Source organism: Oryctolagus cuniculus, chromosome 6 (assembly GCF_051225735.1).
Source record: "Oryctolagus cuniculus isolate XC-2025 breed Fujian yellow rabbit chromosome 6, ASM5122573v1, whole genome shotgun sequence".
Taxonomy (NCBI): Eukaryota; Metazoa; Chordata; class Mammalia; order Lagomorpha; family Leporidae; genus Oryctolagus; species Oryctolagus cuniculus.
In genome coordinates, this window is record NC_142872.1 from 48,897,844 (window position 1) to 48,916,723 (window position 18,880).

General features: G+C 47.9%; 1 protein-coding gene across 11 annotated transcripts in view; it reads right to left on the reverse strand.

The window, feature by feature from the left end:
* The window catches only part of ATP10B (ATPase phospholipid transporting 10B (putative)), a 356,253-nt gene that overhangs the window by 49,232 nt on the left and 288,141 nt on the right, over nt 1-18,880 (reverse strand). For all 11 annotated transcript variants that reach the window (XM_089335037.1, XM_089335035.1, XM_089335038.1 and 8 more), the window contains 5 exons: nt 15,676-15,782; nt 12,290-12,421; nt 10,256-10,383; nt 8,058-8,310; nt 6,753-6,991 (listed from right to left, as the gene is read on the reverse strand). In XM_089335037.1, coding sequence (XP_089191163.1) covers nt 6,753-6,991; nt 8,058-8,310; nt 10,256-10,383; nt 12,290-12,421; nt 15,676-15,782 — 859 coding nt within the window. The remainder of the gene's footprint in view (nt 1-6,752; nt 6,992-8,057; nt 8,311-10,255; nt 10,384-12,289; nt 12,422-15,675; nt 15,783-18,880) is intronic.

Here is an 18,880-nt window from a genome sequence, read left to right on the forward strand (position 1 = left end):
ATTTCTTAGTGAAACTATCCATTAGTATATTCCACACAATCATTCGGCAAGAGCACGAAAAACCAGTTTCCTTTGCAAAGGGCCTGCCTCTCTAAAGCACTGGCAGAGGGCCCATCTTGCAAGAGCAGATGTCAGTTTCTTCAGTAATCCCCTGCTCCCCACCCCCATTGCATGCCTCCACAGGGCAAAGTTCTTCACGGTTCCTGGTTCCTTTTGATCCAGCCCACTGTGTGGCCCATTAACATTTACGAAGTTGGAACCTAGAGTACCTAAAAAGAAAGGAAGCAGGGCCTTCCCCCACTGTCAGTCCTCCAGTCACAGTATTTCTCTGAAGGAAAAGAAACAAATTCATGGGGCCACCAGTTTCTCCCAATTAAAGCTTTGTGGTAGGCACTCAGCTGGTTGGATTTCTATCAACTATAGCCTGTATACAACTCACACAACCCTGCGGTGACAAAGGCGGGCTCTGAGCTCACACTATTCCCCTCAAGGGTCCTGTTATTACTGTTACACTGTACTTACTGAGAACTCTGCTAAGTGCTTTCCTGTACCTCATCTAATCTGAATGGCCTTGATGGAGTCATTGCCCTCCTTCCATTTTCATTATGAGGCAAATGAAGCTCAGTGAAGTTCGTAACTTATCCAAGGTCACAGTCACAAGTGATGTGCTGGGCCTCAAACCCAATTCTGCCTCAACTCTTTTTATTCCCAGTTTTTTTTGACAGAGTTAGACAGGGAGAGAGAGAGAGACAGAGAGAAAGGTCTTCTGTTGGTTCACCCCCCAAGTGGCCGCTATGGCCAGAGCTATGCCAATCTGAAGCCAGGAGCCAGGTGCCTCCTCCTAGTCTCCCATGCAGGTACAGGTGCTTAAGCACTTGGGCCATCCTCCACTGCCTTCCCAGGCCACAGCAGAGAGCTGGACTGGAAGAGGAGCAACTGGGACTAGAACCCGGCGCCCATATGGGATGCCGGCGCTGTACGCGCAGGATCAACCAAGTGATCCACAGCGCCGGCCCCTCTGTCTCAACTCTTAAATACCATGCCAGAAATTCTCACTCCTCGATGTGCACTCCAATCAATGGGTGATTTATGAAGACGCAGCCTGTCTGGGGTGGGGGCCTGGACATCTGCCTTTCAGCCAAGCTCACAAAGCATGCTTGTACTGTTGGCTCGTACAGTTGTAGTAGCAAATGTCTGTGCTCCTGAGCTTGCCCTATTTTGTTTCGGGCTCCTTCTGACGGGGAAAAGCAGGCCAGGTTTACCTTTCTCCTCTCAGTTTTAATGATTCCCTCAAGTTCACATTGGTGACCATCAATGATTGGGTGCAGGCAATGGTTTGTCACCATGGGAATCCACAGAGTCAATGGTAGAAATGGACAGAAGCTGCATGCCCAGACCAGGAAGAAAACCTTTTGTGATGTGGATCCTCCTCTGACTCCATCTCCTTCACCTCTTCCTGCCTCATATCTTTCATCCCAGCTACTCTCAAGGATACATTGTCTGTTCTGCTTGCACCGAATGTTTCCTGCAACAAGCACTGCTTGCCCTCAGGGTGGTCCTCTCATGCCCCTGGCTAACCTTAAATAGTGCAGAAAATTTGATTCAGACATTGACCCTGCAGATCTTTCAGGCTGTTACTGGACATCAGCACCCACTGTCCTAGCACAGAGCACTGTCTTACAGCCATTGGTATTCTTATTCTTTCATTGGGCCGTAAGCTCCTAAAATGCAATCCCTGTTAGACTTTACATTCCCAGAGTCTAATAGTATATGCAGTAGAACTGATGCTTGTAAAATGTTTGTTGACTGAATAAATGAAAAGTTATTCTAAAGAAACAGACTCTGAGCATGCACAGAAATGGCAAAGGTGTGAGGAAGCAGATCCTTCTATTTGCTGTTGGTGACCATCTCAGCCAGACCATCTCTTGGGAAGAACCAACCCGAAGTAAAAATGCACATATTGTCCTCAGACATATACTAACCATGCTCTCAGACCTGAAACAGTAGGAAAAGTGACACTTCTATTCACAGATGATGATCCCACACATTCTATTAGCCACTGAAAAGGACAAGGAGCTCTTGACCATCTATCCATCTGTCTGTCTACAGACAGCAAACATTCTTGTTAGGTTACAAAGAAGAAAAAAAGCAAAGTCTGAAACAGCATACAGGTAAGCTTCCATCTGGGTACAGGGTGTGTTTGTGGGTATAGCATACTTGATGCTAACGTGTGGGTGAGACGCTTCTGGGAAGGATACACCGCAAACTGCTGTCATGGCCGGCGCTGAGTGATGAGGGATGGAGGGAGGAGGGACATTGACTTGCCGTCATTTTCCCTTTGGTTCCTATCGATGGCTTAACACTGTAGTTGTACTGATATCATGGAAACAGACGTTCCTGGTTGCTGGGGGAGACGGAGGCTGCAGGCTGTTTTGTCCCCAGGGCAGGGATGCTTTGGCCCTAGCTGAGGTTGTGGATTTGATAGCATTTGGTTTGGATAAAGACCCGGGAAAACTCGGTGCTTGCAAATGTTCACACGAACAGAAGCACCTAGATCATTAGGATCCAAATTTTCCTATATGGGACATCAGCCCAAGGGAAAACACTCAGTGGCCAAGCAAGAAGGGTGTCTTCCAGATGTTGCCACCCCTTGTAAACAGTGTCACTGTATCTGTCTGTTCCCACCTTTGGGAGCCTGGGGACCAAGGGAAGCACAGCTGAGACAGACTTCCTCTGTCGCTGGCCCGTGAGGTCCTGTCATTTGCAGGCAGATTCTGTGTGCTTGGCTGCTTCCATCAGGACACTTATCTACCCTTCTAGTGGGAGTGTGTGTATGTGGGCCACCTGACCAATCTGGAGTGACTGCGAGTGCTGCATAAATCCCTTCCAAACGAAGAAAGGTAGGCCAAGGTGAAGGAAGGGAGGCAGAAGGCCAGTGCCACCTCCTTCCCTCCTCTCTACCGCAGTCTACCTGGGGGGAGTGAGGGGCGCGCCCACAGAAGGCAGTGGTGGTCAAGTTTGGAGGGGTGCAGCTGGCCCCGGTGCAAACTTTACTATTAGGAACATAGTCTTTGGTCTGATGGTTCTAGAAAATCTTTTGCAAGTGCTGCCTCTAAACAAACACCTCTGAAGTCTTGGCTGCTTACAGACCAAGAGAGAAAAAAAGGTATTTCATTTTCCATCTGCCAGGACTATTATACTTTGGCTCAGCACCCACAATTTTCAGAAGTATATTATCTGCACCTTAAAGGCACCGAGTTTATAACAGGCAATTAGGTGATAAGAACTGATGCTTCCTTGTTTTTGTAGTCAAAGAAGAAAACCCAGCTTTGGTGGTTACTGCTACTGTGATTCTTGTTTTACATTTCACTTGAAGTGCCGAAGAAACCAACAACTGGATTCTTTGAACTGTGGTGGAACAGTCTACCTCCACCTGGTGGGCTGAGGGGTTCAGGCTCTGACCAAGTTCACAGGGAGAAGGTAGTGAACAGGTGGATGCAATAGACCAGCAGACCAATTCAAGTGCCAAGTGGGCAGGTGGAGGGAGGCACCATAGGCAGGTGGAAGAGGGGCAAGCTCAGAGGGGCTGCCAGGCACGAGAGGGCCTGAGAAATCATATCTGAGGGCTGCCTCAGAAGCTCTCCGGGAACCAGTTCAAGGATCTAACTCCAGCCAGAGTTACTTTATGAGTTGAGTAAGAACCTTTTAAAGGAGCACAAATCATCCCCCCTATACCAACACCTTCCCTGCTATAGAAGGTGACTATTTAATGGGCCAAATGCAGACAATTCCCTGGTGGCCTGATGGCTTCCAAGAAGAGGGCCTCAATCTTGGCCACTCACTCGAATCATCAGCAATAAAAATAGAATGCTTACGACCCTTCTCTACCCTGACCAATTACAGCAGAATCTCAGGAAAGAGTTCAACCACTGCATTTTATGAAAACTCCCTGCTTCTCAATGCCATCGGGAACGTGAACATCTGTCTGAGGAGGACAGCTTCCCTACAGAAAGATCATTTAAAATCTCTGCTAGTTATCTGTGTCTAAAACACAGGGTTTGGGGGCTGGTGCTGTGACATAGTAGGCTAAGCCTCCACCTGTGGCAACAGCACCCAATATGGGTGCTGATTCAAGTCCCTGTTGCTCCCCTTCCCATCCAGCTTTCTGCTATGGCCTGGGAGAGCAGCAGAAGATGGCCCAAGTGCTTGGGCTCCTGCACCCGCGTGGGAGACCCTGAAGAAGCTCCTGGCTTCCTATTGGCCCTGCTCCGGCTGTTGCGGCCATTTGAGGAGCAAACCAGTGGATGGTGGATGGAGGACCTCTCTTTCTCTTTCTCTCCCCCTCCAGCTCTGCCTCTCAAATAAATAGTTAAAATCTTTAAAAACAACAACAACAACAACAACAACAATAAGGTTAAGAATTAAATCCTCCAAATAAAGCCCAACCAGAACAATCATCATCTTGATGACGGGGAGCTGAGACTCCCAGTTCAGGAAGCTGACCACAGTCACAGAGCCGATTCACAGCAGCGCTGAGACCCCGCCTGTGCCTAATATGTAGCTGGAAGGAATCTTGCCGTTCAGCACAACCTTGTAGTTTGACTCATAGGACAGCCTGGGGAGAACTGTGAGGGATAAAAAGAGGCTTAATGTGTTCTTTAAGGTTTCTCAGCAAATGAGTAGCAGAGCTGAAACCAGAACCAGCATTTCCTGGCCCTCGGTACAATGTCCTCCCAGACTACTCTCCAAGGATACTTTTGTCCCATTAACCCCACACTTTTAAGTGACCTGATTATACAGAAGTACATGGCTCATAAAGAGAACACGTCATCATCCCCACCTGCCAGGCAGCAAGAATTGCATCTTATTCTATGTGTCAATTTCCTTATTGCTCCAGAGTGAACACAGTAAATGCTTGCCTTTGCACCTGGCAGCCTGGGCACAACAATGAGTCCAGGATCTGGAGACAGCCTGGGGTGTGTGTCTCTCTCCCAGTGACCATCAGCTACAGGGCCTGCAGCAAAGTTCCATCGCCTGGCTCGGGGCTGCAGTTTTTCTGGGCTACTCAGATTTGTCAGGCTGAGCAAGGGGCAGTTTTGGGTACCCAGCTGAGATCCACACAGGAAAGCTTCCTTTTTTCTCTCCCTTGTGCTGTGGGGAAGAAATTCTCAGGCATGTGGGATGCTCATGATATTTGGAATTGGAAGATGCCAAGAGACACATAGAATCTAATGTCTAAAAATAATTAATTTTATTTTATTTTACAAGTATTTAAGTACAGAGCTAGGAAAGAAGCCTTACATTAAGAAAGAGCAGGATTAAATTAGAGAAAGAGTTGGCAAATTTGTGTGTCCTGTTGTTATATCACTTGGGAAAATCCAACAGGAAAGAAAACCTACAAAAATTCTTCCCAAAGGCATTTATGGATGGTTTCTCTTGTATGTTTATGAGGATTCTGCATCTTTACATCTTGTTATAGTTTTATCTTTGCTGATGTTGTACTTCTGTGTGGGACAATAACTTAACAGAGTTAACTTTGTGCTCACCCAAAGTTAAATGAGTAACAACTCAGAATAGACTTGTGGTCAGAAAACACTGTCCTGGGTTATGAATACCAGAGAGCAAATGAAAATACTTTTGATATAAGATTTAAAAAGCCTAGAATCTACAATTGGTATGTACTATGATTACAAAAAACAGTTAAATATACATAGCTATGTATGTTTATTTGGGTGGGGGTGATGAAAGACTGAAAGGAAACTGACCGAAAGGAGTTTTTAAAAAAACATTTTTTTCATTTATTCATTTGAAAGGAAGAGCAACAGAGAAAGAGGGAAAGACATGGGATCTTCCAAGTGCTGGATCAATCCCTAAATATTTGCAACAGCCTGGTCTTGGCCAGGTAGAAGCCAGGAGCCAGGAATTCCATCCTGGTCTCACACATAGGTAGCAATGGCCAGAGTACTTGGGTCATCTTTCGCTGCTTTCCCAGGTGCTAACCAGGATGCTGGATCAGAAGGGGAGCAGCCAGGACCTGAACTGGCATTCCAATATGGGATGCCTGCACTGTGAGCAGTGGCTTACCCTTCTATGCTGTAACACCCAGGCCCTCCCTCTACCCCCATAAAATCTCTACTTTCCTAACAATGGGATAAGAGTACTTTAGGGGCCATCTGTCTGTATGTGTCCCTTTTTCAAGATGGAGAAGGGAGGCAGTGAGGCATGAGTGTTTGGAACAGCAGTTAAGTGGTTAAGACTCCACTTGGAAAGTCCGCATCCCATTTTGGAGTGCCTCAGTTCCTAGCTCCACTTCCAATTCTAGCTTCCCTAATGATATGCACCTTGGTAGATAGCAGGCTGCTGGCTCTCAGCTCGGTGGTAGGAATCCACAGAACAGGAGGGGGCTCTGAAGGAACGAAGCCTGCATGCCCAGTCTTGGGAGCATTGCCTCTGACTAAAGCCCATTACTGCATAAGGAAATGCCAGTGGGGTGCAGAGAATTTTAAAAGAGAAGCCAGAAATCTATATATTTAAGTAAAATCTCCTGATTTCTCAACACCAACCATTTCAAAATAACTAGAATTGTGTATGTTTACCAAGCACACGTGGACACTCCACGTAAGGCCAAGGATTGCCATTTTGACAGCTTTCTAGGGTTTCTCAGTGTTTTCTGTTTCACATCCCAGAGCTCTCTGCCCTGTTTCCCCACCTCAAGACACTTAAAATTCAGAGAGGAAAAGGCAGGGACTTACTATGGGGCTGCTGAAGGCCACAGGAGGCTGTGAGCTTTCACGGCGTCCCACGGACTTCTGTCGGGAATGGCCCTGGATGGGCACCCGGGCACTCTGGCACCTCCTTAGAGGCTGGGCACCTCCTTGGCTTCTCAGTGTTGCTGGACCCTGAGCCCATCTGGCTGGGAAAGACAGGCACTGGTATTGGGTCCATTCTTCACTGTCTGAGTCCAGCTCCTTTGGAGTCTCCAGTCGCTTGGCTGCAAGAAAGGAGTGTTGTTATTGCACCAGCCATACATGGGTTGGGTCATAGCTGCAGAGATCCTAGAATTCAGGGATGGGAGTGAGAACATGGAAAAGCCCACGGCGCTCTGAAAAACGGGTTGCTGGGCTACCAATATTGGAGAAAGAGGGGTACAACTGCATCTCACAGGTTCAAATACTGGCTCTGCTGTTTGCTGGTTGTATGACTTCATGTTTGACTTAACTTGTACCTCTATTTCCTCAGTTCAAGGTTTTCAAAAAGTACCTAACTTGAAAGGTTGTTTTTGAAGATTTAATGATGTGTGGTGTTAAAATGCTTAGCTTGCCCTAGGTAATGGAAGCTGTTACTATTATTAAAAAGAGATCAGAAGCTTCCATGCAAATGGTGATCTCTATGGCAAAGGGGATAGGGCTGCTTATAGTAATTCTTGCTTTTCTTTCTTCATTCCTCCAACCCCAAAGAATGAATGCTGTTGTCTTTGGAATTTCTTTTTATATTTACAAAGTGTGTGTATGGGGGTGGGGTGCAGTGGCTGAGGGAATCGGGTCAGTTTTATAGGCCACATTCAATCCCTAACTGTCCAGGCAGCTTGCAGTTCTAACTTGTAAATCAAACCTTTGCATCAGGGAAAATGCAAGAGATTAATTAGCATGGAAGGTATTTTCTGGATGTGTCAATTCTGGCCACGTGCCCAGATCTAGATCTTTCTTGACATGTCAGGGAAAGTGACCTAAGAAACTCATCCTTGACTGTATAACTGGCATACAATGGGACTCCATTCTGTCTATTCCTGACATTAAAGATCCTGTATTGTAAATGGTACCAAACAAAGATCAACTGGAGGGCTACTAAACTGAAGTTCTGAGGTAAGAAGAATAGCACCAATTTGCCAAAACAAAACAAAAAGCAAACAAAAAACCACACAGAATAAAAGAAGCAAGTTACCAAAATGTCCCACACTCTCTAGGGGAGCCAGGATAATATCTTTTCTTTCCTCTCTCTTAGGAGAACAGGGCATTTGCTTTTAGAAAGAGGGGTAGAGGCCCTTCGAATGCTCATACCGTTTTCCTGGTGACAGTACTCGCTGCCCATGATGGTGCAACGCCGGAACACCATCTTGTTCTCCGTTAGGGTCCCTGTCTTGTCAGAGAAGATGTACTGGATCTGGCCCAGGTCCTCAGTGATGTTGAGGGCTCGACACTGAATGGACATATCTGCCTCTTCATCGTACAGGTCAAGGTCATTGTGCAGAAAGAACACTTGCCCAATCTTCACCAGCTCAATGGATACGTATAAAGAGATAGGGATCAGCACCTGCGGGGAGATGAGTTCAGAATCAGGTGGACCGCCCACCTTAGGATCCTCACCATTGGAGAGCAAATGTATTTAATGCAGAGCAGAGGTCAGTTCACAGGAAGGACTGTTTCTGAGAAAATAAAGATCAACAACTTCATGGCTCCCTTGGAATTCTTTGGGGAGATCTGGAAAGGAGATATGACTTCTTTAACCATATTTAGCACTCACTACTGGGTATTTAATGAGTGAGCTGGAAGCAAGTGGGGGTGGTTTAGCATCTCTGGCCAGAGTCCACTAAACCCCCTCAGATCTCTGTTGCTCCCAAGGACCACCACTCACTTTTCCCCCTCGGACCTACTGTTGATTATTTTCCACTCAATGCTTAGTGTGAAGGGCATTTTAACAGGTTATTATTCACATTTTCTTTTATTTCCACATTCACATCAATTTTTTGAAGCTCCCTCATATTTGTCAAGTATTTGCTGCATATCAGACACTGTTCTCAGTCCTGGAAATGCAAATGAGCAAAGTGAAATCCCTGATCTTGAAGAACTCACATTCCAGTGACAGTCAACAACAAACAAGTATGTATTGAAGGGTGTTAAGTCTCATGACTGCGTAAGAAAGTAAAAAAGGTGGAGAGAGATGGCTGGAAGGAACTCATATAAACCACAACCTTTGAGCGAGACATGAAGACGTGAGGGTCGGAGTGGTGAGGTTATCATGGGAGGAGCCTTCTTGGCAGAGGGAAAGGCCGGGAAAAGGTGGGGCAGGGTGGCCAGACTGGGTGTTAGAGTCAGGGCACAGGCCTTTCACATGAGTGAAGATGGGGAAGAGAGGTAGCAGCACACTTCAGGGACAAAGTCAAGGTCTAGGTCACTTCCAGCCTTGTTGGCCTAGATAAGGACTTTGATTTCACTTTGTGTTCTGTGTGGAAGAAGGCTAGGTTCTGATTCACATTTTGAAAGGATTATTCTTGGCTGGCGCCGCAGCTCACTAGGCTAATCCTCTACCTGTGGTGCCAGCACCCTGGGTTCTAGTCCTGGTTGGGGCGCCGGATTCTGTTCTGATTGCTCCTCTTCCAGTCCAGCTCTCTGCTGTGGCCCGGGAGTGCAGTGGAGGATGGCCCAAGTGCTTGGGCCCTGCACCCGCATGGGAGACCAGGAGGAAGCACCTGGCTCCTGGCTTCAGATAGGTGTAATGTGCTGGCCGTAGCGGCCATTTTGGGGGTGAACCAACGGAAAAAGGAGGACCTTTCTCTTTCTCTAACTCTGCCTGTAAAAAAAAATTAAAAGGATTATTCTGTTGGATGAATGAACAAATGAATTAAAATGGTTCACCCATCAGAGGGCAATGAAATAGCCTCAAATGCAACAAAAATCTAATGCAAGTGGAGTTTCATCACGACAAGATGATGACTTCTCTCATCCTTCTACTGACTATATTTTCCTATAGAGCATGAAGATGTTCGTCATCATCTTGTTATCCATTACTGCCTCACATTTGGTAGGGGTTCTCCATTTGCTTTTTCTCCTATACATAGCCAATTCTGTTCTTTTCCATCTCTATCAAACGCAAAAGCACTGTCCTGTGTTTTCTCTTTCTCACTGCCTGGGGCTTGAGAGTTCTCTGCAGTTCTGTGCTATTTTATCTTTTGCTCCTAAGTCATTAATGCTTTACGTGTTCTCTACTGGCAAAGGGGCAGACATACCTGGGTTACTGCTGTAATCTTACTCTCATGTGGAAAATTGGTAAATTTTTTCCACTTATTATCTGAGAGGCAAGGTCGCCTGCACAAGACAAGGCTGGTCCTGACATCATCCGCCACGCAGCTCCTTTCAAAAGCCCAGAAGAAGGCCATGACTGGCTCCTCCGCTCAGTCTGGGGAGTTCTTCACTGGGACCAGCACTGGCTTTTCTCTGTTTTGTTCACGTGTAGCGGTATTGGCTACAGGTCTTCCTACCTGGAGCAGGATGATCATGGTAAGGAACATGTAGACGCCTCCCACGGCAGGGGAGAGGAAGCTGCCATCGGCATCTGGCACATCGAAAGGAGGGTGCTCTTCAAAGGTCCCATTCCAGAGGCTGTAGCCTAAGGGGAGACAAAGCCAGGCATTAGGCAGGATCTCCACTCAGTCCTCCAGCTGGTCCGCGAAACCACCCGCACCCATTGCTAGAAACGGTGTGCTTTGGAGGGGCCCATTCTTTACTCCATGCAACATGGCTGTATGTGGGCATGCTCACTTCACTCTACGGTGGTCCTTCACATGCCCTTCACTTGCATCCAGCCTGCCATACCCCAGGAGATTACCCAGAGCATGACTTACGTTGTGATGCTGGGTTTGAAAAGAGAGAAAGGGACATGCGTCCTTCTCAGTGGTGTGGCGCATCGTGCGTGGCTGGGGAGTCTTGAAAGACCCCGTCCCATGATCGCCATTCTCTTTCCTCTGTAGCTGCCTCTCTCTCTGTTTACCCATTCCTCCTCCCTTTATGAACACTTGTTCATTCTAGGAGGAGTCTAGATTCTTGTCTCCGTTCCTTACCAAATCATGGAGCAGCACACACAAGGACGAATCACACAGGGCCTGAGTGGTGCTAGGCCAGAGCCCGCATTGCCATGAGGGCTGTGGCAGCGGCACGGGATGCAGACTCAACCCTCGTTCCTCACGTGCAAAGGGGAGAACGACACCACTGACGGAAGGGAATGCACGATGAAGTGCATCCAGTACCTGCTCCAGAGCGCTGGAGCCCAGCCTCCCCGTCCACTAGTTAGACACGGGGTCTTCCCGAAGGGGTCATTGTGAGAATAGAACCACCAGATGCACAGCACACTGTCAGCTGCAGGACAGGAACTAGAGGGAATATGAGGCACAAGGAACGCTTCCCTGCCCCACGACACTTCTGCACCCAGGAGGTCGGGCCTGATGTCACCATGTGTGGCAGGAAGAGAGAGACTTAAAGCCATGAGAGCGGGGGAGGGGGAGAGGGAGGGGGAGTTGTTGTTGTTGTTGTAAAAATGTCTTCAGAACTCAGCAAGACACTCCTTCCAGAACCGCACCCCTCCAGGCCTGTGCTTTCATCGGGCACGGACAGAGTCCTGTGGGGTGTGTGGGCTGTTGTGCTCAGACACAAGAGAATTCTTCCCCTTTCCATTAACTTTCTGCATTTACTTATTATTCCGGGGAATCTGCCAAGCTGTTTTGCCTGTGCCTTATCTTGCTGTTACCTTGGAACCATTAATTTCCTTTCTCTGAAGACGCAATGTGAAGCTCTCAAAGAGCCTTTTCCCTCTGACATAGCCTGAAACACCCGTTCCAAAGCCGAGACAACAGTTCCTGCAGCCTGTCTGGGGGCAGAGGTGGACCATGGGTGGGCCGCTGTGGTGCGGGTGACTGTGTGCTTTGACTGTCTGCTTCTTTCTTTCCCCAGGAGTTCTCCTTTCAGCCACAAACCCAGGACTGCAGGCCCCCACTAGGAGCTGAAGAGACAAGGACTAGTTTCTCTCCTTACAGTCCCCAGGGGGAGCCAGAGCTGCCCATACCTTGGCTTTAACCCCAGTGAAACTGACTTTGGACTTTGAACCTGCAAGGCTGTCACAGAATAAATGTGTGTTGTTTTGAACCTGAAGTGTGGGTTTTTAGACGGCAGCAGCAGTGGGAAGCTAACAAAGCAAGTGCGTGCTGCCTCCCTCAGCGCCGCCGACTGCATTACTGGTTTTGTTTACAGGTTGCTAGTCAGGGAGGAGAGGTCCCGGGACTGATTCATGCTGCAGTCCTCTGGGCTTCTGGGAGTATTTCTCGAGCACACACAGTGTGGGTGATATCCATGCTATTTAAAGACTTCATTTGTATTTTCATTTCATTGGCATCTTCTTAAGTAGGCAGGATAGCCCCAGTTTGTAGAAGAGCAAAGTGAAGCTCAGGGAATGAACGCAATTTAGCCCTTCCCCCAACCCCCATACAAGATGGCTCTGTTGTTCTTTCCAGAATATTCCATACCTACAGCTCCAACGAGGCACATGAGGATGAGAAAGCCGATGCAGAAGAAGATGTCTGTGTTGATGCGCCGCTCAATCTTGCTTCGCTTGTACCGCGGGCCGCTGTTGTTGAGCAGGGCTTTTGTCTCATGGCCTTTGAGAGAAAATAAGGACATGAGTCCCAGACCCTACCCTTGGCTCTTCTCGCAGGAGCTTAAGATAGAAGTGAGGCTTCCTTCTCTAACGTGCACCTGCCTCTGGGAGGCTGCGGGAACAGCTTGGGGGCGGGGCTGGCCTGCGTCAGCACGCAGCTACCCTGGCCGCGCCAGTACACAGAGGGAAACCCTCATTATGGGTGGCCACAGGCCTGCAAGTGTAAGAGGACACGTTTCTGGCTAAGGAGAGCACATGGTCTTTAGGAAGGAACACCCTTCTGATTCGCACAGAGGCGCTGTTCTGGCTGGTGGTAGATACACGGGGAAGACAAAAGATTCACGCAAGCAAACCAACAGGTATAGTTATTAGTAAGTGCCATAAAATAAATAATAAACACATGGGCTAAGGTAGATGAGAGGTAGAGTTAGAGCACATAGCCAGGGAAAGCTGCTCAGTGGAGGTAACATTTAAAAGAGGTCTGAAGGGAGAAAGGAGAGATTTAGGGAGGGGGAACTGTATGTGCAAAAGCCCTGGGGTAGGATAGTGCCTGGTGTCTGCCATTTCCCATCCTTGTGTCATTGGTTGTGCTCAAGGCACTGGTGTTGCCTGTGCAAGTGTAGCAGGGACCAAAGTTTCCTACCCAGCACTAGCCCTGGGAAACTCTACTCCTATGCTGGCATTCTGCGTAAAATTTTGTTCCAAGAAAGGATGGCAAAGATCGAAAACTACCAATCTCTTCTCGTTAGCAACTTTATCCGTCAGGGAAACTGAGGACCAGTGATTGGAAGGGACCTACCCAACCGCAAAGAATAAATTAACATCAGAGCTACAGGGGGAAGCCAAGGCCACAGGGCTAAGAACTGAGAGTCAAGCAGAGACATTTTCTTCAGACACAGTCTCTCCCTTGGGGCTGCTGTATTTTAATTATCATGCTGTACAGCCAAATTAAAAAATGCCAGCTACATATTTTCCCTACAAAAATAAAGAAAACCAATACATCAGCTCCAGAAGCAAAGGGCTTTAATGCTGATTAGCTGGTTGCCTTGTGGATTTAAAGTAGCAACAAAACAGTGGGAGTGAACAAACTCTAGGCTTATTAAATTAGACTCAAGTCAGTACAGTTGATAGGGGCTCCTGCAGCCTGACGAGTGTGCGCCGGCTATGCTGATGGCATAGCAGGCTTCCTGCCTGCCTCGAGCTCACCCCATACAGGGCCCATCCTGGGCCCATCCCCTCTACCACTTGCCCCCTGCCTTCTGGGATTCCTCTGCTCTCTAGCAACAGTTGAGTTCAACAGGGAGCAGTATGATTCTACGTGGGCTGTAGAACCAGACAGAGCTCACCTCTGCAGATACTTGACCTTGGGTCACATAGAGTTCATCTCAGGAAAAATACAACCTTGGATGAATGAATCCAGCCTCCTTGGTAAAATGGGAGCTAACGGTTGTGTGTACGTTTGGGTGTGGGGGAGTGGGTCGATATACACCAAGTATATATTGTGTACCCTGGTACACAATAGGGGCTCAGAAGTGTTTGAAGTGGGGAGCCCAGAGCTGCACAGTGCGTTTCTTCCTTCTGGAAAGCCCCTCAAGGGCTTTTTGGGCCTTTGATACTGCGTCCTCCTTTATGGCCACGGATAGTATCAACGGAGAGAAGCTAACTAACTCTGGACTGACTGTTCTCAAGCAGGGGTGATTGCTACTTTTCCGGGGACACCTGGCAGTGTTGTGAGAATTTTTTGGCTTCGTCAGCCTGGAGGTGGGGCAGATGCATCTGGCGGTTCGAGGCCTGGGATGCTGCTAAGCATCCTGCAGGACTGCCCCTGCCACAAGAAAACCCTTTGCTTCAGGGCTGAGCAGTCCTGCTCCGGCTAATACCCCTTCAACACTCAGGGTCATTTTATCCTTTTTTTATTCTTCGGGAAAATTAATTCATTTCAAGTTCTTTTCACGGATGCTCTTAGTGGAACAGTATCACCCCATGATGTGGGGACTATTCAGGCCTTTGGCACTAAACATCTAACTAGCTTGCTCAGGGACACACAGAACAGGAATGTGTTTCACCTCCAGGCAGCTGGTCTACCCAGAGCCACCATTCACATTAGCATGCTCTCCAAATTTGTCCCCTCTTGAAGCGCTCCTGTAGTTTAGGGTTTTTGTTATCTACTCAGGCAGAGAAGCCAAACTCTAAATGCACGTGGGTTATTTTTTTCCTTTGGGGGACAGTCTGCTGGGAATTCCATATGCAGGATGTTGGCCAGACGGCACTGGATTCCATTGCTAAAGACCCCGGAAAGAAGTTACCCGAACTGACAACTCCCCTCCCCCTTTCCCAAATTAGGGAAAGCTAGCTAGATTGTGGAGTATTTATAACAAGTCTTGCTTGTCTCTGATAATCCTAAGATGTGAATTAGGATAGCCAGATATTTAAGTGCCTCTGTTATATTCACCAAAAATAGAGTTCTATTTAGACCAAAACCAACTAAACCAAACCAAAAATATCCCCAAGTGTGGCAGTGAACAGCAGACAAGAAAGAAGCCTCTTCTGGAGTCTTCCAGTGAGGTAGATGCTCCAGGGAGACCACGGAAGGTGCCTGGAGTGACTCAGGGAACAGCCAGTGTTACAGAGCACCCGAGCTGATGGCTCAGTCATGCAGTGGCCCTGCGAGATTTTACATTTTGTTGTGAGAAAGCTACTGTCCCCTTTTATACATTGGGGACAGAATCAAAGTAGAAAGGGGATATAGACCCTTATATCTGGACGTAGAAATGAATAAATAACAAAACCAGGAGCTAAAACCCATTGAGCCCTCACTTTCCTGGAGACACTGCTGGGTGCCTTTCATATGTTAATGTTGTTTGATCCTCAAAAATGCTCCGTGAGACACTTACAGATATTCTTCCCATTGTACCGGTGAGGAAATGAAGGCACACAAGGTCAAGTTGCTTGGTAAGGCTAATCCAGAGGTTCAACAGGACACTCCTCAGGCTGCCTTTTGTCAGGGTCTCCAACCCCCTGGGGGGATGCATGCGAATCCCTCTCCTGTCTGGTTCAGAGGCGTGAGCTACACGCAGACACTCGAGCTGCTATGATCGCAGCCTCCTCTGTCTAGATGATGCGTGGGAAGTCACAGGACTCCGGCCCTTTGCTCTGTTCTGAGTCCGCCCTGGCTGAAGGGAGGTTCCGGGGAGGGCGTGGAGGAGGAAAGAAGAAGGGCAGTTGGGACGGAAGACACCGCTAAGGGACAATGACCTGCGTAGATGACGATGCCAACAGCCACCTCTGTGTTTCTGATGGTGCAGCCTCGAAGCAGAAGACTCTCACTGCCAAAGCCAGTCCTGGTTTGGTCGGGGTGCTCCCTGGGGAGGATGAAGGGAAGACAGGGGCTGGTTGGTGGCGCTGGTTGATGTCACAGAAGCAGAAGTGGTGAACAGACTATCTTTTTCAGAAGAGCAAGAGTAACTGGGAATCAAATCTCCTTCATGTTCAAGTGTATCTTTTTATTGGCTGGTTTATTAGAAGGCAACTGTCCACCCTGAGGAAATCATCATCTCCCCCCCACAAAAGACAGAACTCTGACCCCAAACCCACACTCCAGTTAGTTTTAGGGCAAGTGTAGAGGAACTGCAAGGATGGGGTCCCTGTAGGCAGCATTCGCGTGCCCATTCTCACCCAGTTGCTAGGGACCAGCACTGCAAAGCTAAGTTCCTAGTAGACACCAGATACTCCTGCTTTTTGTTCCACAAGACAGGTGATGGAGGGGAGGAGATGAGGGCAAAAAGGGCAGGCCAGGGTGCTTCTGTATTACCGTGCACTTGTTCAGGCTGCTGCAAAAACAAACAGACCTCACAGGAGGTGGGCTGGGGCCCTTTGCCCAGTTTCGGAGGCAGCTTCTTAGACTGTAAGTTCCTCTCTCTTCCTCCAGCCTTGGGGAGCACTGTGGTTTTCCACCTCATGTCACAGACTTCTGAGTTCCAATGACTCTGGTTACTACCTGGGGTCGGGCCCTTCTTTTTTCAATCAGCAACTTTAATTATAAAAATCTTTCATGTTCTCAAAAACTTCACTTTGAAAATTTATTTATTTATTGAAAAAGAGAGTGTCAGAGTGAGGGAGAGACAGAGAATGAAATCTTCCTTCCACTAGTTGCCTTCCCAATCTGTAATAGCTAGGGCTGCACCAGGTCCAAGCTAGGAGCCATAAACTCCATCCGGGTGTTCCACAAAGGTGGCAGGAACCCAAGGACATGGGCAATTATCTGCTGCATCCCAGGCATATTAGCAGGGAGCTGAATCAGTGTGGTGGAGTAGGTGGGACTTGAGCTGGAGCTTGGGTTGCCATCATCCCACACAGTGGATAACCCATGGCACCACAGCACCTGCTCCATTTTGCCTTTATTCTATCTGATACCTTTGCCTTGGTATTTTCAGCAAGTTTAAATACAATTTCCTGAAAACATTGGGAACAACAGAAAAATAAGAATCTGAATCCTTCGAGTGTTTTCTCCTTGCTTCGTTTCTCTAGCTCCAGTACGAAGTGTTTCATATGTTAACTTACTGAATCTTCATGGCAACTTTAAAACATGTGATATTATCATACCCACTTTATATATGGGAAAACCAAGGCCACTTCATAGCATTAGTAATTTGCAGAATGGGGGTTCAAACCTAGGGATTCCAGCCCCAGAGTGAGCTGCCTCTCACCGTGTCTTTGAATGCTACTGGTTCCTTACTATGTTTATAAACTACATGTCCTGACAGTTTACTTGAGTCTTAGCTATGAGGCCTCAGCAGGGTGATTATCCTCACTTGTAAAGAAAGCTGAAGCTCAGATTTGCCCAAGCTCACACACCTAGTAACTGGGACATTCTGGAACACGGGAATCCAGGTCGGTGACACCAACACTACTGTGTCTTTCAGTACCTGAGTGTTCCTGAAGTCCTCCCCTCTGAATCACTGATGCTGGATCAAGCAGCCATTCCCATTTTGAACTCTGGGGAGCCTGTGAGCTGGGAATCCTCATTTCGAGCTGGTGTATTTCTCACCACGCTTCCTAACACAGAGGTGGCTTTGGTAGGTAATGCTCAGTAGTTAGAATACAATGAAAAATTTTACAAGGACTTTCTATCATAGGCAGTACTGGTTTTCTACAGGGCCAGTGACAGAAACTTCCTTTGAAATAAATTTAAGAAAGGAAGTAAGGTGATTAACAATGTAATGGATAAAAATAATGAGTAGGCTAGAGATCAAAAGGTGTTGCAGGGACTGGCATATAGGATTCACCACTGCACTCTCCTTTGTCAAGCAGGGGATGGTGTGTTTGGGGCTAACGTATCTGCCAAGTGTCACAGTCAGTAGCTTGTGGTGTAAGGATTGTTTTTAGGATGCTCTGAGATGGTAACCTACAATGGAGGCTTCCACTTCTCCCAGTTTCCGTGGGAGATGGGAGAGAAGGATGAGCTGTCTCTTAGCTCCCATCCCATTCAGTGCTCTTGTTTGCAAGGATGCTCTGACTCCAGTCTTGGCACTAGTGACATTCAGGGTGGCTAAGTCTCTGTTGTGGGGGGTGTTTTGTCTGTTGGAGGATGCTGAGTGCGCAGTAGCATCCCTGCCCTCCATTCAGGAGATGTTGGCAGCACTCCTCTCCTGTTGGGACACTGCCCATTGTCCCCTGTTCAGGAAGGCTGGGATTGTCCCTGGTTCAGAGAATCACTGCTCTCTAAAGACCCTCCGATGCATTTATAGGGTGGACATTTAGCATGGCGGTTATAATGCCAGCATCCTGTATCAGAGGACCCAGGTGTGGTCCCTGGCTCCAGTTCCTGTCTCCAGGTTCCTGCTAATGCGGACCCTGGAAAGCAGCAGTGATGGCTCAAGTTGCTCTCACTGGAGCGGGTGACATCCAGATGCCTGCCTCAAAGTCCTCTTCTCTCACACTCTTTTCTAGTTGTTTCTAGCTGCTTTTCCTCTGCATTTAGGAAGTAATTTGCTTTTAAAAGCTATTGACTCTCCTGTATTGTTCTTACTCTTTCCTCTCTTGAATTCTTCCTCAGGACACCCTATATGGCCCTAGCAAAGCCTTTGTTAACCTCAATCCTGAATCGGTTGGGAGAGTGGTTGGCACAGCATGGCTCAGCTCTGCCTTGCACAGCACTGGAAAACATACTGCAGTTGGAGTCAGAAGACCCCCGTTTAAACATCCTGGCTTCATCTTGTCCCTGCTGTCTGACTTTGGGTGACTCCTGTTTGCAGGATGGAAGGCCCATTCCCTATCTGAGAAACAGGGATCATGACAGCTGCTCCCCTGGGTGGCTGTGAAGACTACAGGAGAGGGTATTCTGGGAAGGTTCTCTAAAACTCATCAGAGCACCGGGCAAGGGCACTGCTGTGCATCCGTTACTGTTGCTTCTACTTTGCAGAAACACCAGCAGTCCAATAAGGGATCAGAATTACGCTAC